Raw genomic sequence first — 24,926 nt, 5'->3', positions numbered from 1 at the left:
CCTGTAAGCTTCCATCAGTGTACTAGTCCCACCGACCGTTTGTGTGACAGGCTCCTTGTCCCTCCCCTCTAAGCTTCCATCTGAGTGTCGTAGACCCACCCACTGCTTGAGTCACAGGCTCCTTATCCCTCCCCCTGTAAGCTGCCATCAGTTCTAGTCTGTGTGAGTTACAGACTCCCTGCTCTCTCTCTCTCTCTCTTAGCTGCCATTTAGATCTTTAGTCAGACCCACTAGCAAGTTTTCCCCCCTCAAACACTTTAAAATCACTTTTTGCAAGGCTTAGTGGCAGTGAATGGAGATACACACTGCAGACTGTAATGAATTCTGTGCAGCCATGCATGTCAATTTCTTATTAGAAAGTGACATGCACAGGATGTAAAATTAAAATATGTCCGGTTTAAATGAGGTAGCAACTCTGACCATTGCTTGGGTTGTGAGCTGCCCTGTATACTACCTACTGCTCAAATTAAAGGTTTCCTGCCACTATCTCCGAATTCTCCAGCAGGGCAGGGCAGTGAGTGATAAAGAGGCATCCATTTATTGATTTCCTAATTCTGTTTCAATTCTAAAAATATATTTACTGCCTAGTTCCCCTTTAAGAACTTGATATCAGTATGTCCCATAGAGGGAGACAAATAGGATCAATCCGGGATGGGGATTTCACAGTTATTAAAGAGGAAGCTCCTCCACCCACGCCCACTGTGACTCCAAATGTCACTCGCTGACTGCCACTTCCTGCACTTGCTCTGGATTTTCCTTACAAAACTCAGGAGCAAAATCTTTGAGCTCTCATTTTCACCAACGCTGCCACCCCGACTGGACTCGTCCTTTGCCCCCTGGCTGACTTTACCCCCCCAGGACTACAGTAAGTACAGTAACTCCCATCAGATTTTGGATCAAGAGATTAACCCCAAAGTGCCTGTTTGTGTACTGATAACACTAGCACTGACAGGGCACAGTGGGTGTATATATATATATATATATATATATATATATATATATATATTAAATACTGCATTTCTTTCCTCCTATGAGCTCATGGAACCAGAATAGGCTGGCTATGCAAATTGTTGCTTGTCAGGGAGAAGGAAATAATGTTTTATGTACAGAGACAGTTTAAGTGAAAGAAGTGATTGATTTAGTCTGACTGTGGTTAAGTGATACTGGGCCAGAGTTGAGTTAATAATAATAATAATAATAATAATGGGAAACGTTATACCTTTATTAGTACGTGGAGCACAGGAAAGGGGAAATTACATCTCATCCGACCCCCTACTAGCCCTGACGCACAGCTCTGCCACTTTGTAATGTAACTGCTGAGACTGTGCCAAGAAGAGTGGCAGTCAGTCATTTTGGGCCAATGGAAATCCTTCTAATAAGGTGAGACAACATTTCAGGGACCTCCCTTGTGGCCCCTGACTTCTGGGAATGAGATGAGCCGTCTGTTTCATGCCGTTGATAATCATGTGAAAGTTTAGTTATTTAGACTGGAATAAGATTTAAAAGGGTTGTCCACCATCCAAACAGGTTTTTTCAATTCAGCTGTTTTCAGATTTTTCTCTAAAAAGAAAGACTTTTTTCAGTTGCTTTCCATCTTTTATTTTTTTTTTTTTACTGTTTTTCCAAAGTTTAAACCAGAAATTCGGCTTTATAGTGAGAGAGATCGCTATTGGGCTCTCTGCACTAGCGTTGCTGCCTCCCCCGACGGAAAGGTGAGCGAGCAGGGGGGGGGGCATTACAGGACGGCTCTTTCCTGCGAAATGCCGTTGGTGTTGGGAGTTTCCTTAACCGAGAAGGATCTGGAATTTTTATGGATAACAAGTTGTCTGATTCCAGGCAGTGTAATTCTGTGGCTACTAAAGCAAATAAAGTTCTGTCTTACATACAAAGGGCATTAACTCAAGGGATGAAAACATAATTATGCCTCTATATAGGTCCCTGATGAGGCCTCATCTCGAGAATGCAGTGCAGTTTTGGGCTCTAGTCCTTAAAGGGGTTGTTCGCCTTTAAAATAACTTTAGTATGATGTAGAAAGTGATATTCTGAGACAATTTGCAATTGTTTTTAATTTTGTTATTTAGCTGTTTATTCAGCAGCTCTTCAGTTTGCATTTAAGCAGTCTGGTTGCTAGGGTTCAAATTGCCCTAGCAACCATGCATAGATTTGCATAAAAGACTGGACTATGAGTAGGAGAGGGCCTTACTAAAAAGACAAGAAATAGAAATTAGCAATAACAATACATTTGTAGCCATACAGACCATTTGTTTTTTAGAAGTGGTCTGCGACTCCCATTTGAAAGCTGCAAAGAGTCAGAAAAAAAGGCAAATAACTATAAAACTATAAAAAATAGATAATGAAGACCAGTTAAAAAGTTGCTTAGAATTGGCATTTCTATAATTAACTAAAAGCTACCTTAACGGTGAACCACCCCTTTAAAAGGGATAATGAGCTGGAGAGAGTGCAGAGACTAAGTGCAACTAAACTGGTGAGAGGGAGGGAAGACTTAAATTATGAGGGGAGACTGTCAAGCTTGAGGTTGTTTTCTCTGGGAAAAAAAAGCCACTTGAGAGGGGACATGATTACACTTTACAAGTACATTAGAGGACATTATAGACAAATAGCAGGGGACCTTTTTACCCATAAAGAGGATCACCGTACCAGAGGCCTCCCCTTTAGACTAGAAGAAAAGAACTTTCATTTGAAGCAACGTAGGGGGTTCTTCACAGTCAGGACAGTGAGGTTGTGGAATGCACTGCCGGGTGATGTTGTGATGCTGATTCAGTTAATGCCTTTAAGACTGGCTTGGATGATTTTTTGGACAAGCAGAATATCCAAGGCTATTGTGATACTAAACTCTATAGTTAGTGTATGAGTATATATAGTTTATATGAGTATATGGAGGGGTGTATGTGTGTATGGATGCTGGGTTTCATTTGAAGGAATTGAACTTGGTGGACTTTGGTCTTTTCTCAATCTGATCTAACTATGTAACTCACTATTTTAGTGGTCCTGTGTTGGGGGCGGTTTTGGCCTCTGTACTTGAAGGGTTTATTTTGAAGCCCAATTCTTCTTCCTACAACAGTGTAGTTTGGTTGTTCTGAGGGTATCAGCACCCAATTGGCTGGTTTTGCCTCCAATAAGGATTAATTATATGTTAGTTGGGATCAAGTACAAGCTACTGTTTTATATTACAGAGAAAAAGGAAATGATACACCAGGTTGTTTAATTTCAACTTCTTGTAGATTCATGACACTGGGTAATAGCTTTCTACATCCTCAAACTGGTAAACATTTCCTAATAAGACACCATAACATGCACAACCACACGTAATATATATCATCACCTGCCCTTGTGGGTTATCATATGTGGGTAAAACTGACCAAACATTACGCTTACGTATGGATGCAAACCGCTCCATAATTAGCACTGCGTTTCGGGACGGCCACACTAATAAACCAGTGGCTAATCATTTTTCCGAAGTAGGCCACAGACTACCCACATTGCGATATATCGCTATTGACCATATTCCCCCTCCGAGAAGAATAGGGGATAGATCAAATGTTCTGGATACGAAGTTTAACACTTTGGCGCCAGCAGGGTTAAATGAGCATTGCTCCTTCCTGTGTTTTTGAATCAAAGATAAAAGTTACATTGATAGGAAGTTAAGTGCTTGAATTTGTAACATTTATGATATGAAATTGACGCATAGTAGTTATTGACACTTTTGCCTGTGGGTTTGATTGTGTTTTCTCCATTCTTAGGCTATGGCTCAGGTGGCGTCTTGTTTAACCTCCACTTTTTATCACATGTCCCATGGGGCGGCAAGTGGGTTTTACCTATTTCTTTGTATAATATTTTACTGGGTGTTAATGATCTTAATAAGTGTGTTAGGAACACACCAATACGTTGACCTGTTTTTACCATGTATTAACGAAAATATGAAATTTTAGATTTTGAAAAGTTCCCCAGTGTACATCCCATTTTTGGATTCATTGTATGCAGCTCTGGACGGTTTCACCTGGGTCAGATATTTACTGATTAGTGGTGTGCTGAACCATTTGGACTAAGTATATATATATATATATAGGTGTGATTTGGAGGTTGAGGGCAGCGGTTATTCCCAAAGTTTGAGGGGCCTCAAATAATTTTATTGTGGGATGTAGTTACTTTTAGTTACACTGCTTCTTAGGGCCACTTTGTTGCCTTGTAGGCTCACACAGATAAAATGTATATGTGTATAATATGTAAATATTCTCTATAAGAACAAATCAGCTCGGAAGCAGTTTCCTACTAGTGCAGACATGGGGCTGGATCCACTTCCAGTTTCTAAGGCGGTGTCGGCTGCCAGGGAAATCCTCCTTCCCTGTAATGAGCTGCTCAACCTCTACCCAGATATCCCAGGCCAGTGACATCATCGCACAAGTGAAATACTAGTTTGTGTTCATCATCTTCTTCTTCTTCTATACCTTTAAAGCATAGGCACATGGGTTGATTTTGGGCGCTCTGTCCATCCCATGTATATTGTATGTATATTGTATGTATATCATGTATATCTGCCAGAAGGGCACATTTAACCCACCCCAGTGCAAGTTACTGCCACAATGTGCTGGAATTTCCCACTGTTCTTCCCAATGAGATCAGGGAAATATTAAGGAGCGACTAAAAATAACTGGATAAATAGGTAATGTCAAGTCAGAGATCTACAAAAGAACTGTGCCAGGACAAAGGGGATTAACCTCATGTTTGCTGAGCAGGTTTCAAACACGGAGTTGAACCCTTTGAATGTGCCTGTTGTATAGATATATACTGTATATGTGTGTATGTATATTTCTATTTGTATAGCGCTCCTAGAGGGCAAAGCACTGTACAGCAAAATAATTAATTAGCGGTAACAAACAAGGGGGTCACTGCATTAAAGGAGAACTAACCCCTCATTAAAAAAAACACACCCATTACCCTAGAGCCCCCTCCCTGCTCCTCCGCAGCCCCCCCTGCTGTGTAGCCATGGGGCAACCATTCAAGCACTAGAACACACAGTAGATAACAGATAAGTTCTGAAGAATCCCATTGTATTCTAAAGAACTTATATGTTATCAGCTATAGAGCTTATCTGTTATCAGCTGTGTATCCTGTGCCTTTCCTCCTTTTTCAGCTTTGAATGACTGCCCCCATGGCTAAACAGCAGCTTGTTTATATAAACTATAGTAGTACTTATCTGTTATCTACTGTGTATCCTGTGCTTGAATGGCTGCCCCCATGGCTACACAGCAGCTTGTTTATATAAACTATAGTAGTACATATCTGTTATCTATCAATAATTGGGGTTACTGAGAGAAAGGACAACACTGCAGTGCTAGCTGCTGAAACTCGTGCTTTTATTCCACAACATGTTTCGGGCCCCAAGGCCCTTTATCAAGTGTAGCGTGAACATAGTGAGGTACATACATTTATACAATACATGGTAAAAAAACGTATTAACTGTACCGCCCATTTTTTGGGGGGTAGTGCAAGTGAGGCGTCTCTTTGGATTTCCATTGGTTCAAGTGAGGGGCGTGGATTAACCCTGTGTGGGTATAGAATCAAGTCCATTTGTGAGAATTAAAATAACAAGTCCTTTGGTGAGAAATTAAAATAACAGGTACTGCCAATGCATGGCCTGCCTGTGTTACACCTGTAAAGAAGCCTCACTAAGATTTATATAATGAGATATAATCTCTTAACCTTATACATAACTCAATCACTATATATAAATATATATAATTGCCCTTCTTACCGGTAGCCGTATTCTATTTATCCTTATAGGCAATATAGTTATCTGTGGAAAAGGAACAGTAATAGATTTAGTATTCTGGAAAGGTAAATGTCAAACACTGATTATAATACATTGTTGCAATAAAGTTTCACTGAAGTGATTACAAGTAGCATTTTACACTACAACTGTCATTCATGCCTAGAGGCTGTAATGTATCGAGTCTTTTTATCCAAAAAGTCTCTCTCTGTGAGAGATATTGTTTCATATCCCCGCCCCTTTGTGGTGTCTGAATGACTTCTAGTACCATCCATTTTAATTGGGTCTGGTTGTGGTTTGCCAGATTAAAGTGTCGGGAAACTGTAGTGTCTGTAGGGGAGCCCTGTTTGTAGTTCCGTATATTTCCCCTATGCTCCTTTATTCTGGTTTTTATACTTCTGCTCGTTTATATAGTGATTGAGTTATGTATAAGGTTAAGAGATTATATCTCATTATATAAATCTTAGTGAGGCTTCTTTACAGGTGTAACACAGGCAGGCCATGCATTGGCAGTACCTGTTATTTTAATTTCTCACCAAAGGACTTGTTATTTTAATTCTCACAAATGGACTTGATTCTATACCCACACAGGGTTAATCCACGCCCCTCACTTGAACCAATGGAAATCCAAAGAGACGCCTCACTTGCACTACCCCCCAAAAAATGGGCGGTACAGTTAATACGTTTTTTTACCATGTATTGTATAAATGTATGTACCTCACTATGTTCACGCTACACTTGATAAAGGGCCTTGGGGCCCGAAACATGTTGTGGAATAAAAGCACGAGTTTCAGCAGCTAGCACTGCAGTGTTGTCCTTTCTCTCAGTAACCCCAATTATTGATGTATACTCCTTGCACCTGAGGTGGGGGTGCACACTGAGATTGAGAGGATACTAATTTGGACTCCAGAGGCACAGTCAACCCAATAGTGTGGTAACGTTTCCCACCAGACTGAGAAGCCAAGGAGGAAAGCATGACGGAAGAAGGAATACCCTTAACAGCCACCACGTTCGCATATGATGAGGAAGATATCGATCGAATCCTAAGCGGAATTAAAATTGATGATCTGCTTAAAACTGATACAGCCCCAGCCGGAGATACCAGTAAAGAATTGGGCAATCTAAAAAGGAAGGAACTGCATATCCAACTACACCTCAGTACCCTTGCTGAGTATATCAAGGTAAAAAGAATCCCGAGAGGTTTAAGATTAGACATTCGACCCAACCTGTGTAACGAGGACCCCCTCCTACAGCAGAGATGGTACGAAATTTGCAATAAATGCAGCCTAGATCTAATGCTCCTCACGGTGGAGAGGTTATCGGCACAGCTGCAAGAACTACAACTAACAATCTGTAAAGTACGGGAGAAATTGACAGCCGAAAAAGGAGCGTCACACACAGAGCGAGTACTCACAGAGTTAAACGAACCGCTCTCCAAATTACGCGAGACCATCGTTACACGCAAGAGAAGGAAGTTCGACCGCGACGCAAGAGATTACACGGAAGGACACGTGTACAACTGGCGCGAGGAGCGCCGCGAATTCAGGGCCCAGCACGAACGCTATACAAAGCAGCCGGAACAACCGCACTGGAGGCAAGGAGCACAGAGACCACGACCCCCCACAAATTGGAGCTCCAGGAGGAGATACAGGAACCCTCGACCCCAGTATACGCCAACGTCGCAGACCAGCGCATCAAGCAGCGATGAATGCTTAAGCTCAAGTACACAGTCGTCAGTGCCTTTTTTAGGGGTAACCACAGACTGCCAAGACAGAAACAAACAGCGCAAGCCACAAGCAGCGACCACCAGAGACCAATACCCAAAAAGGACCGGGAACAAGACAAGGTAAACAACCTTGTATTTAATATTTCTTCATATGAACTGACACCCATAGAAATGACTGTGCTAAATAAGGGACTAGGGTTTATACCAACCTATGATGTGGAATATGCTACATGGGACATAATGTTTCAGAAATTTCTGAGAAATCTTAAATTAAAGATACACTTTGCGGGAACGGAAACAGCTGGCAAAAATATAGAAAGACAACCTGAAATTATTCTTAATAAGTTTAAAAACAAAAGTACATTTATCCCAGATGTGAACAATGACTCTTTATCTGCCTTTGAAAATATTGTCACCCATGAGGTAAAACAATTATGGAACAAAAATCCTAAAAGCAATAAATGTAATTTAACGTTCAAAGAAAGAACAGCCTTAAAAACATTAAGAAATAAAGACAATATAGTCATAAGAAAGGCAGATAAAGGGGGAGCCATTGTGGTAATGAATAAACAAGATTACGACACTGAAGTACAGAGACAACTTGAAACACCAGGGCATTATGAAAAATCCCCTGTAAATCCAACAGATATCATTAAAAAAGAAATTGAACTTATGGCCTCTCAGGCCTGGGAAAATAACACAATCCCAAAGCATGTGAGAGATTATTTATGTAAACAAAACCCACGTATCCCGGTACTATATATTCTACCTAAAATACATAAAACATTGGTTAATCCTCCAGGTAGACCAATAGTATCAGGGATAGACTCTGTATTGGAACCTCTATCGAAGTTCGTAGATGGTTTCCTACAACCACTCGCAACTGGTATCCAAACATGCTTAAAGGATACCACAGATCTATTATGCAAATTGCAAGATCTGGGGAAGGTGAATACTACAGTACAACTCTGTAGTATCGATATACAGAGCCTTTATACCTCCATCCCACAAGAGGAAGGAATAGGGTATGTAGAAGAAGCTCTCCTTGAAACCAATATACCACACCATCTCCTTTATTTTATAATCGATTGTCTAACTATGGTATTAAAGAAAAACTACTTTCGATATGCAGGGGCTTACTATTGGCAAAAACAAGGGACGTCAATGGGAGCTGCAGTGGCTCCCTCATTTGCCAATATTTTTGTGCACAAGATAGAAAAAGCAGTGTTCCTCGACTCCCCTTATAAAAAGTATATAACCAGTTACCATAGATTTGTGGATGATATACTGATAATGTGGGATGGCCCAATAACAGAGTTTACAGAAATGGTGAATAAAGCAAATAAAGCGCATCCAACCATAAAATTTACTACAGAAATAGGGGGGAAAAATATAAATTTTCTAGACGTATCAATTAGTCTGGATAACGGAAATATAAGCACTGGCTTATACAGGAAGGAAACAGACCGTAACAATGTATTATTGGCAACCAGCTTTCACCCACAAAAAGTCATTAAAGCAATCCCCAAGGGACAATTTATAAGAGCTAAAAGGATTTCCTCAAATGAAACCAGCTTTACACAAGCAATAAATGACCTAACCTCCAGATTCTGCACTAGGGGTTATAAAAAAGTAGAGATTGATAGAAGTGTGAAAGCAGTGACACAAATTGAAAGAAAAGAACTCCTACAATACAAACCAAAAGGGTTAAATAACAAGACTTGCACACCATTTGTTAGCCAACACTGTACCCTAAGCAAACAAATTGAAAGCATCATGTCAAAGTATTGGCCGTTGCTCCTACAAGATAGGACACTAAAACAAGAAATCCCTACTTCCCCTTTATTCAGCTATACAAGGGGAAAAACTATAAGGGACACCCTATGCCCAGCTGAGGTTTTCCCACCCAAAAGACAAGGCACCCAAAGGTTCTTAGGCAAACCTAAGGTAGGCACGCATGCATGTTTAGGGTGTATTTGTTGCACCTCCATAATTAAAGGGGAAATAGTGAGACACCCAGTACAAGGTACCCCAATAAAAATTAAACAGTATGCAACATGTGAAACAGAAAACGTAATTTATTTATTAAAATGCCCCTGTGGCAAGGGTTATGTCGGCCAAACGAGCAGAAGTATAAAAACCAGAATAAAGGAGCATAGGGGAAATATACGGAACTACAAACAGGGCTCCCCTACAGACACTACAGTTTCCCGACACTTTAATCTGGCAAACCACAACCAGACCCAATTAAAATGGATGGTACTAGAAGTCATTCAGACACCACAAAGGGGCGGGGATATGAAACAATATCTCTCACAGAGAGAGACTTTTTGGATAAAAAGACTCGATACATTACAGCCTCTAGGCATGAATGACAGTTGTAGTGTAAAATGCTACTTGTAATCACTTCAGTGAAACTTTATTGCAACAGTGTATTATAATCAGTGTTTGACATTTACCTTTCCAGAATACTAAATCTATTACTGTTCCTTTTCCACAGATAACTATATTGCCTATAAGGATAAATAGAATACGGCTACCGGTAAGAAGGGCAATTATATATATTTATATATAGTGATTGAGTTATGTATAAGGTTAAGAGATTATATCTCATTATATAAATCTTAGTGAGGCTTCTTTACAGGTGTAACACAGGCAGGCCATGCATTGGCAGTACCTGTTATTTTAATTTCTCACCAAAGGACTTGTTATTTTAATTCTCACAAATGGACTTGATTCTATACCCACACAGGGTTAATCCACGCCCCTCACTTGAACCAATGGAAATCCAAAGAGACGCCTCACTTGCACTACCCCCCAAAAAATGGGCGGTACAGTTAATACGTTTTTTTTACCATGTATTGTATAAATGTATGTACCTCACTATGTTCACGCTACACTTGATAAAGGGCCTTGGGGCCCGAAACATGTTGTGGAATAAAAGCACGAGTTTCAGCAGCTAGCACTGCAGTGTTGTCCTTTCTCTCAGTAACCCCAATTATTGATGTATACTCCTTGCACCTGAGGTGGGGGTGCACACTGAGATTGAGAGGATACTAATTTGGACTCCAGAGGCACAGTCAACCCAATAGTGTGATATCTGTTATCTACTCTGTATCCTGTGCTTGAATGGCTGCCGGAACTCGGATGAAGCAGCGCACACTCTCCTCACAGTTTGGTAGTTTGAGCCCGGTGCACAGTGTAGAGGGCACGGCAACCCCCAGGAATACGTACTAGACAAACAGAATCACTGGCACACGTGGCAATTCAGGTGCCGGGTTACCCCGTGCTCTTTATTGTGCGGACGTGCAACGTTTCGGGGTGACAACCCCTTTATCAAGCATGCTTGATAAAGGGGTTGTCACCCCGAAACGTTGCACGTCCGCACAATAAAGAGCACGGGGTAACCCGGCACCTGAATTGCCACGTGTGCCAGTGATTCTGTTTGTCTTGAATGGCTGCCCCCATGGCTACACAGCAGCTTGTTTATATAAACTATAGTAATACTTATCTGTTATCTACTGTGTATCCTGTGCTTGAATGGCTGCCCCCATGGCTACACAGCTGCTTGTTTATATAAACTATAGTAGTACTTATCTGTTATCTACTGTGTATCCTGTGCTTGAATGGCTGCCCCCATGGCTACACAGCAGCTTGTTTATATAAACTATAGTAGTACTTATCTGTTATCTACTGTGTATCCTGTGGTTGAATGGCTGCCCCCATGGCTACACAGCAGCTTGTTTATATAAACTATAGTAATACTTATTTGTTATCTACTGTGTATCCTGTGCTTGAATGGCTGCCCCCATGGCTACACAGCTGGGTGTTTATATAAACTATAGTAGTACTTATCTGTTATCTACTGTGTATCCTGTGGTTGAATGGCTGCCCCCATGGCTACACAGCAGCTTGTTTATATAAACTATAGTAATACTTATTTGTTATCTACTGTGTATCCTGTGGTTGAATGGCTGCCCCCATGGCTACACAGCAGCTTGTTTATATAAACTATAGTAGTACTTATCTGTTATCTACTGTGTATCCTGTGCTTGAATGGCTGCCCCCATGGCTACACAGCTGGGTGTTTATATAAACTATAGTAGTACTTATGTGAAAGCAGTTTCATTGTGAAGTGCTGGCTCTTTCTGAAAGCACAGGATCAGACACAATGACTTCAGATAAGTACGTGCCAAAATTACAACATGCATGAATTACGTGAAATGTACACAGTACAATCTAATAATAAAAAAAAACTCTACCTAAACTTTTTTAACCCACTTCTATCATTGGTATTAGCAATAATTTCAGAATGAATCTGTTTTCTGATAAAGTAAGAAAGCTAGAGAAAGTCAAAATAGAAAGAGCCATAATCATGATCAGTTATTTATTCTCTTTTTTTTCCTGTAGTTAAAAAAAGACCAATCACAATGCATCAGAAAAAAAAATGAATGTCCCCTTTAACTCGTGGCATTTGAAAGTTATTCACTTTAATAACAATGAATTGTGGTTTGTAAACACAATACATAACTTTACTTTTGATTTAGCACAGGTATAATATAAAGTATTGCTGTTTTTGTTGGGATGTCTCCATTCTTTTCTATAACATCTCTTTGTTTCTGCCTAGGACTCTGAAAATGATGCGGCCCGTACATATTTTCCTTTATCTGATCTTTCTGACATGTAAGTGGCTAAGGTTTATTTGTTTTAAAGGTAATGCAAATCTTGGTGATTATGGTTTAGGGATGCCCAACACTAGTAAAAGGCCTTTTCTAACATGTTGCCATTTCCTCTATATACTCCTTTAAAACGTCCCCTCTAAGTTAGGCACTCAGACACTTAAAAACTATTGGTTTGCATTTAAGGCAATTGTAGTTCCTACCTAACAGAAACTCCTAGCTTAATGTCCAGTGTCCTGGGGAGGGAAGAATTCCATTTGGCCCAGGGTTGTGGGAATAGTTCCTGTTCTCTAGTCTATAAAATGGGAAGGTACACATGGTTCTGTCTGTAAATACTGCTGGAGAGCCTGGGGCAGGAGGCCTCAGTAGAGCCTCAGGTGGAGGAAGGCATCAGAAGTGAAGAAAAATCTGCCCTAACGTAACCAGGACCAAGTCAGGGATATGAGGTGAATTGAGTAAAAAGATAGCACCTGTAATAGGAATGTTAGATAGATAGGGCTATCAGGTAGAGTAGTTTTGTGCTGCACCAAGGAGAAAACGCCCCCCTAGTGCAGAGATTTCAGCTGGTAGTAGTGATGGACAAATTTATTCGCCAGGTGCGAATTTGTGGCGAATTTGCGCGATTCGCCAGCGAATAAATTCCCGAAACGCCTGCAAAAATTTGCGGGAAAAATTCGCCGGCATCAAAATTTTTTTTTTTCAAATAACGGACGCCGGCGGCAAAAACGGGCGCCGGCGTTTTCAAAAAACGCCGGCGCCGTTCCGCGAATTTTTAGCCGTTTTGCGAATTTTTCACGAAATTCGCAAATTTTTAGGCGAAGCAAAACGGCGCAAATTCGCCCATCACTAGCTGGTAGAGTTACGTTTATAGTGATTCCCTTAGGAGACATCAATCTAGATCATTGTAGTATCATATAAGGTTGTTGAGGTTAATGTTTTATTGTGCTTTTTGGCAGTGCTATATAAGTACATGTAAAACTGTACTGGCAGCCTCTAGTGATGTGTGGGTCAAGAAAAACTCAACCCATCCTGGCCCTAACTTTCTGCTCCTCCACCCACCCACACCCGACCCTAACCTAACCTGGCGTGCTCCGACTTTATAGACCTGCAGCCGCCCCGCTATAATGTCACAAAAGGGAATGGGGCCAAGCAGGCACGAGTCTATAAAAGGTGCACACTTGGAGGCAGAAGCCAACACACAAAGGTTGTGGGCAGGGAGAGCAGAAGGAAGATCTTAACCCAAACCCACCCGCAACCCAACAAAGTTGTGTGGAAATTGACCCAACCCGCAGGTAAACCTATGGGTCCCACAGGTAAACTGGCAGGCGTGACGGGTATCGGGCTGGCCCGCACATCACTAGCCCTCTAAACTTTTGACATGTCTGCTTGGCAGCAAGGAGTTTCCTATGAACCTTAGTCCCTGCCTTGATCAGACTTCTCTCACTCTTGACTGTCTCATTTAGTAAATAGAAGGGCCGACCTGAGCCTGGTAGTAAGCAATGCCATTCTGGATACAAGATACCTAGCAGTGGCACCTTAAATAGAGTCACCATAATGGTACTGGGTGCACCATGACAATGTAAATGCTGCTCCATGCTAATGAACAATCATAATGAAGGAGAGCAGTTCTTCATTCTATTGTTCTTAAGTAGGGATAGAAATGTAACCCAAAGTCAATGGAATGACAATATCAACTCATTTTCATTCCTCTAGCATGCACACAGGGTATGACTGAGAGTTCTGGCAGGGGAAAAGTCCTTTATGGTGGGACTGCCAAACTGATGTGTTCTCCCTCTACAAACCTGAGCCTCCGAAAGGCAACATTTCACTGGCAAAAGCAAAGGAACGAAGCTGAGCCCGTTTTTGATATGAATGATGGTTTCGAAGAGTCGCGGCACGTTGGGGAGAAGTACAAAAATCGCACTAAGAATGAAAACTGGGATTTGTACCTGTACAACGTTACCATCGAGGATGAAGGACAGTACGAGTGCTACATTACAATAAAACAACCATGGCGAAAACATGTCCATAAATGTTCGTTCTACCTGAAAGTCATTGGTAAGTCATCCCATCGCACATGGACGTTTTTTTACTTATATTTATATATTATATAATTATATTTATACTGGAGAGGGAGACAAGGCAGATGAAACTCACTGGAGAGGAAGAAAAGGCAGGTGAAAGATCAGAGTACCCCAAGCAGTTAACTTGTAAATGCCCCATTGACTCTTCACTCCTGAAGTGATGTCACTTTTGATTTGCCAGAATGTTAATTAGCTTTCATGGTGATGTATCAACTGTTATGGACACCAAGTAGCAGCACCACGGCCAAGCATTCATTAATGAACCCCTCTGTCATTTATTTTACTGGGTTCAGAGCAGCAACACTCCATCTGGTGGGGAGAGGGCAGTTCAGGGGTACAGTCCTGTGTTTTCAATCCTAACATAAGGAATTTGGCTCCTCACTGATGTCATGAGCATTTTACTACTGGGTTATACCCAGGGTGGTTTTCAAATCATATCTTCTGCAGTTTATATTGTAGACAATATGGTGACATAGTACAGGTATAGGATCCCTTATCCGGAAACCCGATATCCAGAAAGCTCCGAATTACGGAATGGCTGTCTCCCATAGACTCCATTTTATCCAAATAATTCAAATTTTTAAAAATGATTTCCTTTTTCTCTGTAATAATAAAACAGTAGCTTGTACTTGATCCCAACTAAGATATAATTAATCCTTATTGGAAGCAAAACCAGCCTATTGGGTTTATTTAATATTTAAGTGAATTTCTAGTAGACATAAGGCATGAAGACCCAAATTACGGAAAGATCCGTTATCCAGAAAACCCCAGGTCCCGAGCATTCTGGATAACAGGTCCCATACCTGTAGTTAGTATTGCTGCCTTGCAGCCCTGAGGTCCGTGGATTCAATCCAGCCAGGACTAGGGATGGGTGAGTAAATTTGCCTGGCACAAATTCGCGGTGAATTTCTGCATTTCGACACCGGCTAATACATTCGCGAATCTCCAGCGATAATTCGCCGGTGAAAATTCGCCAGCGTCAATTTTCGATTTTCAAGATTTTCCGTGAAAATGTCCGATTTTCACGATTTTTTTTGTGAAACCTTCAAATTTCACGATTTTTTTTGTGTAACCGTTTGAATTTCACTATTTTTTCGTGAAAGCATTTGAATTTCACGATTTTTTCGCGAACTTTCCGATTTCACTATTTTCCGCAAATTTTTCGCCGTTTCGGGAATTTTGCGGGAAATTCGCTAATTTTTCTGCGAAGTGAAATGGGAGAAATTCGCCCATCACTAGCCATGACACTATCTGCCATGAATTTGTATGTTTGCTTTGTCTACAATTAGTAGCACTGGGCACCTCCAAAGATTTTTTTACTGGGGATCCAGCGCCAAGTAGTTACATCACTGTATGGTTTGAACCTGGATGTGATTTGGGTGGGTCTGGGTTTGTTTGAGACGATCACCTGATTGCTAGGGTCCAAATTACCCTAGCAACCATTCATTGATTTGAATAAGAGACTGGAATATGAATTGGAGAGGCCTGAATAGATAGATGAGTAATAAAAAGTAGCAATAACAATACATTTGTAGCCTTAAAGAGTATTTGTTTTTTAGATGTGGTCAGTGACCTCATACCACCCAACATTTAAAAAATGTAAAGAGGGACAAAAATATCAGGCTTGTGAAGTGCGGCTAATTTTTTCTGTCCATGCCCATTTCATGGCCATCCCACTAATTACCATGTCCATTTTACAAAATTTGGCAGATTATGAAAGTTTGAACACATTTCTGAGAGTTTTAGGGTCATGTTTTATGTGTTAAAACAGGTTTGCTAATGACGCTGAAATTGCCCTTTAAGAGACCTGCTAATCTTAAATTGTTACAATTGTTTCTTTGCTTATCTTAAATTGTTACAAATGTATCTAAGTGCAGCTGCTCAGTGTTCTGGGCTCTCTGCCAAAAAGCATTTTAATTTTCAGAAACGCTGTATCTTTCTCTGGCGTCAGTGCAGGAGATCAAAGGGAAGCTGTCCCAAGTCATGTGACTTGTGCTCTGATAAACTTCAATCACTCTTTACTGCTGTACTGCAAGTTGGAGTGATATCACCCCCCTCCCTTTCCTCCCCAGCAGCCAAACAAAAGAACAATGGGAAGGTAACCAGATAGCAGCTCCCTAACACAAGATAACAGCTGCCTGGTAGATATAAGAACAGCACTCAATAGTCCCACTGAGACACATTCAGTTACATTGAGAAGGAAAAACAGCAGCCTGCCAGAAAGCATTTCTCTCCTAAAGTGCAGGCACAAGTCACATGACTGGGGGCAGCTGGGAAATTGGCAAAATGTCTAGCCCCATGTCAGATTTCAAAATTGAATATAAAAAAATCTGTTTGCTCTTTTGACAAATGGATTTCAGTGCAGAATTCTGCTGGAGCAGCACTATTAACTGATTATTTTTTTTCCCATGACAGTATCCCTTTAAGGGTTTGGGTTTGGTTTGACAAACCATAAAAGATCCAGCTTAATTGAAATTCTTAAAAAAGGCTGGAATTTGTCCCAAAGATCATGATAAAGCTATAGTGTTATAAATGTTATAGTACTTTGTGTTATAGTAATAGTTTCAGATATAAAACAGTCTATTTTTCTATATTTGCAGCCAACTTTACTCCTACTGAATCCCATTCTCCTCCAATACACAACATGACACAAGGAGAAAACCAAACCCTGGAATGTTCTTTAGCAGGGGGTTATCCAAAGCCACGTGGGCTGATGTGGACAGTGTTCAACAGCAGTGGAACCTTTACAATGAAGGAGAATGGCACTATTTTTGAAGATGCTCAAACCAGATTATACAACATTTCCAGCAGATTGTTCGTCCTGATAGATGGAAATACCACCATCTCCTGCGTGATTCTGCAGGGAGATCAGAACAGCGATATCTATAATTTCAATATTATAGTAGGTATGTCATCAGCAATCCAGTCATAGGTTGGTTTGCTTCATCAGGACTATGATACCAGGGAAGACGCACAACAAAATATATATATTTAAGCACTGTTCAGAGACTGAGCATTCTGCTGCAGGGATGAGCCTATTGTATAGTTGCAAATAGGGGTGTCTGCCCTGGACATTTCTATAATTAGGTGTAAAAGCGGGGGAGAGCACATATAGATGGTGACAAAATGACAGTAATTCAAGCTCAACCTTTGTGGTCAAACATTTGGTCAGGGCCCCTCTTACCTCAGGAATGTCTAATACATATGAGCAACTTTCAATTCTAAAAAAGAGTTGGGGAGCAACACAAGCATGAAAAAATTTCCTCTGGGTGCCAAATAATGGCTGTGATTGGCTATTTGTTAGCCCATAAGTGGTCTGGCAGTCAATAGGAGGTTCTGTTTGGCAGTACAGTTTTTTTGCAACCATAACTTGCCTCCAAGCTTGAAATTAATAAATAATCACCTGCTTTGAGGCCACTGGGAGAAACATCCAAGGGGTTGGAGAGCAACATGTTGTACATGAGCCACTGGTTGGGGGTTACTGGTCTTGTACATTAATAATTGTTCTGCCCAACATCATCCACCTCCAGACAGGGCTTACAGGAATATATTGGTGTCCAGGCCTAGTTTCCCTCCTGCATGCCACATTCTACCTGTCAAATGATTGCTTTATTATAACCTATCTGTACATCTGTATTAATAAGATATATTTCTATCAGTCTCAATAAACTATAAACTTGCTTGTGCTGAAATTAGCTACGTGACCAGACAATAACAAAAAGCAGAACCTAAAGACCGTCAGCTTGCAGAAAGGAAATCAAGATAACAACGGTTATTTATGAATTAAAGTTGCCTAGATATAGTTTTGCTGCATAATGACTAAGGGAATATTAACCAAAGAAATGATGTCCAATAACTGGCTATGGTGTGATACATGACAAAAAGAGCTCAGGGGTCAGAGATCTCTCCGAGCTACCGAATGCATTCTGTCTTCTGTGCTTGATCAATAAAGCTTCCTTCTCTGATGAAACCCTTATCATGGCTCTGCTGAAATTCTTGGGAAACCTATCAACCAGGTACAGACCCAACACTGACAAATAAGCAATCACCCCTTATCATTGTGTCAGAGTGGTAATACCCATCCACTGCTGTAGTCCCACAGCTTTGGAAACTTTGCTCTTACAAATCATTATTCCTTAGTCATGATTTACCAATCAACATTTATCTTATTGCCTCTAAATATTTGCCTTCAACTCAGTCCTTAACCTGGTCTAGCTGTCGCTCATCTCTTTTAATAAGGGTTTTTCGTCACCTGAACCTGAATGCTTCTCTTCTACTTATGGTGAAACCACCTTAGTATCAGAGTCTCCTTATAATTTTATCCAGAGTATAGATAGCGTGAAAGTATAAAGGGTTCATTAAGACTTTCACCAGTTGTATGGGTTTGTTGTACAATCCATATTAATATTTTAAACAGACTAAAATGTGATGTGATGGTGTACTGTTTGTATGACACAAAACATCCGATGAGGGTTTATTAATTCAGAAGGCCACTTTCAAATTGGAATATGCTGGCAGACTAGAAATAGCTCTATAAATGACCAATGTTCTCTCCTCATTCAGTTCCAGAAAACATTTCTACAACAGTCCCACCTGTAGTCCTACGTCCCTTTATGGAAGTCTCTCTATGCATAACTACTGGCTTAGTTATAATAATCTTAATGGTGACCATACTTGTGAAGTTTCTAAAGAAAAAGAGAAGGAGAACCTGTTGCACAGGTAAGATGTTTTCATATACATGTTGGTGGAGTTCAAGTGCCATCAAACAGGTAGAAATGTATGTCAAGCATGGAAAGAAATATATGCCCCTGTGCAAGTCTGTTTTGGGCTTGAGTTTGGTCCCTGATACCTAGGGTTACCATCTGGCCAATATTTTACCGGCCTGGCCGGTAAAAATGATGGTTGATCCCAATGTTATTAATAGGGAAAAAAGATAAAGATATAGGAAGGCCGGTATTTTTTTCCGGAAAAGGTGGCAACCCTACTGATAACTGATATCTGCCTCAGACCAGATAGGGTGGAAATCATCACTACTTACTGCATAAGTCCCCATCAACTCAGTTTTATTATCACATTCAGTGTATGGGATAGAATATATGTGTCAGGATAGCGTTTCCCAAGGGAAGAAGATTAGTGATGGGCGAATTTATTCGCCAGGCGCGAATTTGCGCGATTTGCCGCCAGTGAATAAATTCGCGAAACGCACGCGAAAATTCGCGGCAAAAATTCGCCGGCGTCAAAAAAAATTTCCCGAAAAACCGGGCGCCGGCGTCAAAAACGCCCATCACTAAAGAAGATAATAGGAGAGCTAGGGTGGTTCCAGTAAAGGTGTATTTGTTATGCGACCCCCCTAGTGTTGAGAAATTAAAGCATATTCTTTCATCTGGATTACACTCAAGCAAGGAAGGAGAATGTAGAAGATGCCCTGAGTAGGAGTCTTCAGGGAAGAGTTTCCTATAGCTTTTGACCAAGGAGCATGAATGGGGTTTATGTATTTGGTTGGATAAGGAAAGCCTTATGTTTAGACTGAGGGTGAAGGTGTTCATCAAAAGATTGCTTAAAAGGTGGTCTATAAAGCCTATTGTTTGAAATGTATATAAGTAACCAAAGAGCTATTTGCTGTCTTTGAGTATCTTGAGTCCACCATGGCTCCTGTATTTGTCTATTTGTAGTTTTATAAACCTTTATTGACTGAGAGCCTATGTTTCCTATGTTGCGTGTTTTTACAACACAACAGACACTGTACATCATCCTCCACTGTAGGAAGGGTAACCTTAGTGCACGAGGAGTCAGAAATGTTGCCTTCTTCTGCTGGAGGAACCCATAAATGGAAAATCAAAACAGCACTGCGTATAATTACAGGAAATGCGGCTGGTTGCCTTTTCTCCAAACTAATTTTTAAAAGAAGAAGTTTGGTCTGTTTTAATTTCTGCTTAGGAAATTATGAGCTGTTGAGCTGAGTGAAAATGCAGCCAACTGATCTCCTGTACATAGAGGAAAGTACGGGGAATTTCATGGAGTTTGTGGACTCCATAATGAAGATCTGCTATAGATCAGCACTAAGAATTCCCATTATACTGCAGCAGTGATCAGTGTAGAACTATAGACATGGGGCAGCCATCCCTCCAACTGTTATAGAACTGTAGCCCCCTGCAGCTTCTACCCATTTTAACTGGTGGCAGTGTATTAAACTGCAGCCCGCTATATCGTATCCCTGTCCTCAAGGCTTGCCCAAAAATTGTCAGTATATTTTGGAGTAATGTAATAACAAGTGCAATGTTTGCACCAATCAAACAATCAACCAACCCATTTGGTTACTGTCCCTGGTGCACTGTTGATTCTGCATCCAAACGAGCCACGAAAGCATAATTAAGAGAATATATTTGCATTCAGTACAGTACATTGGTATAGTGGTGCTAATTATTCTTATAATTCTTATAATATTCTTATAACAGTTTGCAGTATTTATGATTTCTTATTATTTTTATTAACCTACTGTCAAGAAGGCTGTGTAATGAATCCGAAGCAGCAAAAAGATGTGAGTTTTCTCCGAAAATAAAGGCCAAAAATTATAATTAAAAGTTCAAAGTTACTCATGAGTAAGTGCCCCAGTAGGTACGAAACGCGTTAGGCGATTATCTGTAAGTCCTAATAAATGTATTGAACTTTTAATTATAATTTCTGGCCTTTACTTTTGGAGAAAATTCACATCTTTTTGCTGCTTCAGATCTTTGCACCCATGGACTGGGGTGAACTGTGAGTATTTTTCTTCCCTTGTTATTTGCTTTTTTTTCTTTTTGATTAAAAATGGTACTGTTATTGGAATTGCGTACCATATTTCTAATGTTTGTGTAATGTATCTGTCTTGTGCGCAGACGCCTGTAAATGCCACACTCCTGTACGGCAGGCAGAGGAAAACACAGAAGAGACACTTCATCAGTAAGTATCCTTTAACTTATAATAGAATAATATAATAATATAATAGAATACGGCATCACTTATTTATCCTTAGTCTTTTAAATTAATTCTATTGACATTTGCTGGTTAAAACAGTCCCATATAACACAATCATATTAAATGGCCAATAGCCGAACATAGAATTAGAATAAGACAAATGTACAGAACCAGGTGACTGCAATAGATGCTTGGTGCCCATCCAGAAGAGCATATTAAATAGGAAAGTAATGCCTGAGTGCTGGGAATAAAAGGTTGGTATATACCACAGAAGCCTTGTGGGATATGAGCACCGATAAAAGTAAATTATAGGTTTCATTTCTGACCGACCTGTGGTAGTGCAGTTTACTGCCTTCTATTGGCCGGGTTAAATGGGCTTCATTTAAAATATAAAATACACAGCGGCATTCTAAAACAAGGTGCATTAGGTCTTTATCTTTGATTTATTTGGAATTATAAATACTGTATCTACAGCTAGGAACTGTTTTGTAGCTGCTAGGACCCCAAATGGCAAACTGTATCTGGAAAAAAATGTGAACCAAAAAAAATGTACTTTCCATTGTCTAGAGCTTTAAAATCCCATTACTTAAAGGTATGAATTTGGTTAACTAAAGATTCAGTTGAATAAAAACCCTTTAAAATATGCTGGAACTTTTCTGAATCCCAGGCATTTTCTGGGTTGGGTTCAAACTTGGTACTTAGCAAAATGCAGTATGGACAGCCCCTGAAGCTTACTCGTTGTTTGTTGGTATTTCCCTACACAAAGCTTAGTTTAACAGGAAAAGCCCCAAAAGTTTGCCCATAGCCTGTACCAAAAGCAATTTGTTATTCAACCTTGATTTTTATATTTATAAGATATTTTACTTTTTATAATTTGCCCCGTAGAAGCAAATTATGATTGGTCAGAGAATTGAACATGCCAGATATTCTAATTGTATTTTATGTTATCTTTTTTTTTTTATTTCAGGGAGGAAGCAATGGAGCTTGTCAATGAAGGCCACCAGAATGGATCATGATATTCTTCTACCTTGTAAAGTCCTTGTGTTTCCCATGTTCTGACTGCGTATCAGAAACAACCCTGATCAGAAACAACCCTGCGAGTGGATAAATCCCCAGCAATATCTTCTTAAGGAACTGAAATTTGCTGCACTAGGCTCTTCTTGAAATTATATATTTAGTATTTCTTCTGAAAAGTTTCACATAGCAGAGAACTGAAATCATGGCAACAAAAAAAAAACAAACAAAACAACAATTCAGCTTCATGAAACCAAAGTATTGTTAGGATACATTTCGAGATTAAAAAAAAAAAAAAAAAGTTGGGTTGTGAAAACTTTTGGTATCAAACTTCAACATTAAAAACTTATTTTTTTTAGGAGAGATGTTGGTATGGCCAAGTTGCATTAAAGAAAACTGAGAGCGTTGTTGTTGTGTTTGGCACCACAAACTCTCAGCAAAGCCAGAAGCTGAGGTGTGTTTAAGCTTGTTGAAGAGAACTATGAAGACATCTTCAGCATATTGCTGGATATCTCAGGGCTCACATTTATACTTTTACTATACAGAAATGTAATAACCTAGTTCTCAAAATTGTGCAACTTTATTAACATCTTTATTAAAAAGAATGTGAGGAATGGTTCAACCAAGGAAGGGAATATAGTCACCTCATATGTAGGGTCAAAGAGCTGTTTCTTAGGAGGCTTGTGGCTACAGTATGAGACCAGGAGCATCATCTATGGATTCAAAATGCCTCAGCCTGACTTACCATGTGGTGGTAAATGTCCCTCCCAAAGTCAGTTTAAATGCTACATTTTTCTACTTAATTATGCTTATATGCAAATATCAATGGTGTCATAATTCATCTCATTTGCCTATGGACTATTTTCCTGTGTTACCTGACTCTTCCAAGTTGACTAGCTATGCATCCAATGAGGATAAGAATACAATACCAAGGTCCATGGAAAAACTATAAGTTTTGGCCAGACAGCCTGAGCTTCACTAAAGCTTGACACCTTCTTAGAAGCTACTACTTCAGCAAATACAAAGGGAAATTTAAAAATTGGAAATCATCAAGCAACACCAGAGTACTACGCAAAGGACTTCTGTTACAGTTTTTGTCGTTGTGGAAAAAAGGGATCTGTAAACTGTGACAATTCAACTTTTTCTTGATTATGACACCCATTACCCTCAAGTATCTACTGAATTTACTGCCTGCTACGATACAGCCTAAACATCTCTATACAGGGACTGCAGAATCTGTTAGAACCAAGATGTTCAACATGGTGGCCTTCTGAACTTTTTTTTCTGAACAAAAATGATAGTCTGGATAACCGCCAGGTTGCACAGCCCTTCAAAGCTGGTGCATAGTGCACATTACTGCTATAAATTCATATTTCAAGCCATTCTACGGTGCCATGACCATTACTCTAGTTAAAGTAAATGTAAACCCTCAACACAAATGAATTATAATATATAATTCATCAAAGTGGTCTTTTAAGCAATTTTAAAATATTAATTTTTTTAAAAAAATTCAAAGAGATAAGCAATATATTGAAACCACTGTGCCATCTGCTCATCAGTTCTTCTGACCATCCTGATAGTCAGGTGAAAAATATCAGAAGAAGAAGAGCAGAGTCTTCTGATGTTGCTCTTTTTACAAAAGAGTAGAGAAGAGTCAATTGATATTTCATCTTTTCTGAAGGCTCTTCTGCATCTGAAGTGTTCTCCCACCTGGGAAGAACTGACCAATAACCGATGGTGCTGTTCTCTCAAATTCATTAGATTGCCCATGTTGAAATGACTAATTTGAACACTTTTAAAAAAGCAAGTATGCCAATTTTGGATTCATTTGCTTTGAGGGTTTACATGTCCTTTAATTTATTGTTCTTTTTCATACAGATAGCTTTGGCAGTTATACAAATTTTGCATATCATTTTCTGCATTTATTTATGTTTATATTAGGTAATTTTCTAAAATTTAAATTTTTTCAAGTTTTTTTTTTTTATTACTTGCACCTTAAGTCATATAAGTCAGTTAATCATGTGTAGGTATGAACTCATCTGTCATCTCAGGGGTAAGGGTACCTTCTGTTCCTTTCTGTCTCTAGACAGGTCCAATCACTGTAAAGGATGCTCTGGTTTCTGTTGATGCACTTTCTAGATGTAAGAGGCCCTTATTACTCATACTAACTAATGTGATACTCCGCATGCAGCATACTGTAAATAGGGTAAGAAAAGGGCTGACTTTCACAAGGCCCTTGCACAGTAACTAAACCCAGCTGGGTAATTTTACAAAAACAGAGAAGCACCCATTATTCTTACTTTGCATGGTGTTTGGTTAGACAGGTATGGAATCCGTTATCTGGAAACCCATTATCTAGAAAGCTCCATATTACAGAAAGACAGTCTCCCCTAGACTCCATTTTATTCAAATAATCAAATTTTTTAAAAAAAGATTTCTCTGCAATAATAAAACAGTAGCTTATATTTGATCCCAACTAAGATATAATTAATAATAACAAACCTTATTGGAAGCAAAACCAGCCTACTGGGTTTATTTAATATTTACATGATTTTCTAGCAGAAGTAAGATGTGAAGATCCAAATAACAGAAAGATCTGTTATCCAGAATTTTTCAGTCTCCTGTAGAAAATGATAGCATATTATAGCATATCACCAGGGCTATGTTAGTGAACAAAGTGC

General features: G+C 39.8%; 1 protein-coding gene across 4 annotated transcripts; it reads left to right on the top strand.

Moving 5' to 3' along the window:
* The first annotated feature begins 620 nt into the window (after positions 1-620).
* On the top strand, positions 621-24,639 carry cd86.S (T-lymphocyte activation antigen CD86 S homeolog). Of its 4 annotated transcripts, XM_041583487.1 has the most exons (8): positions 660-865; positions 10,015-10,056; positions 12,142-12,197; positions 13,907-14,251; positions 16,878-17,183; positions 18,841-18,996; positions 21,153-21,216; positions 22,199-24,639. In XM_041583487.1, the coding sequence occupies exons 3-8, from the start codon at positions 12,152-12,154 to the stop codon at positions 22,245-22,247; spliced, it is 966 nt and encodes a 321-aa protein (XP_041439421.1). In that variant the 5' UTR covers positions 660-865; positions 10,015-10,056; positions 12,142-12,151; the 3' UTR covers positions 22,248-24,639. The 4 variants fall into 4 exon arrangements, with proteins under 4 accessions (XP_041439423.1, XP_018104446.1, XP_041439421.1 ...); XM_018248957.2 differs by lacking the exon at positions 10,015-10,056 and having other exon boundaries at positions 659-865; XM_041583488.1 differs by lacking the exon at positions 660-865 and having other exon boundaries at positions 9,971-10,056.
* The last annotated feature ends 287 nt before the right edge of the window (positions 24,640-24,926 follow it).

This window comes from Xenopus laevis, chromosome 2S, assembly GCF_017654675.1.
Source record: "Xenopus laevis strain J_2021 chromosome 2S, Xenopus_laevis_v10.1, whole genome shotgun sequence".
Classification (NCBI taxonomy): Eukaryota; Metazoa; Chordata; class Amphibia; order Anura; family Pipidae; genus Xenopus; species Xenopus laevis.
Note: the sequence above shows the minus strand (reverse complement) of the source record. Positions and strands in the feature narration are given on the sequence as shown.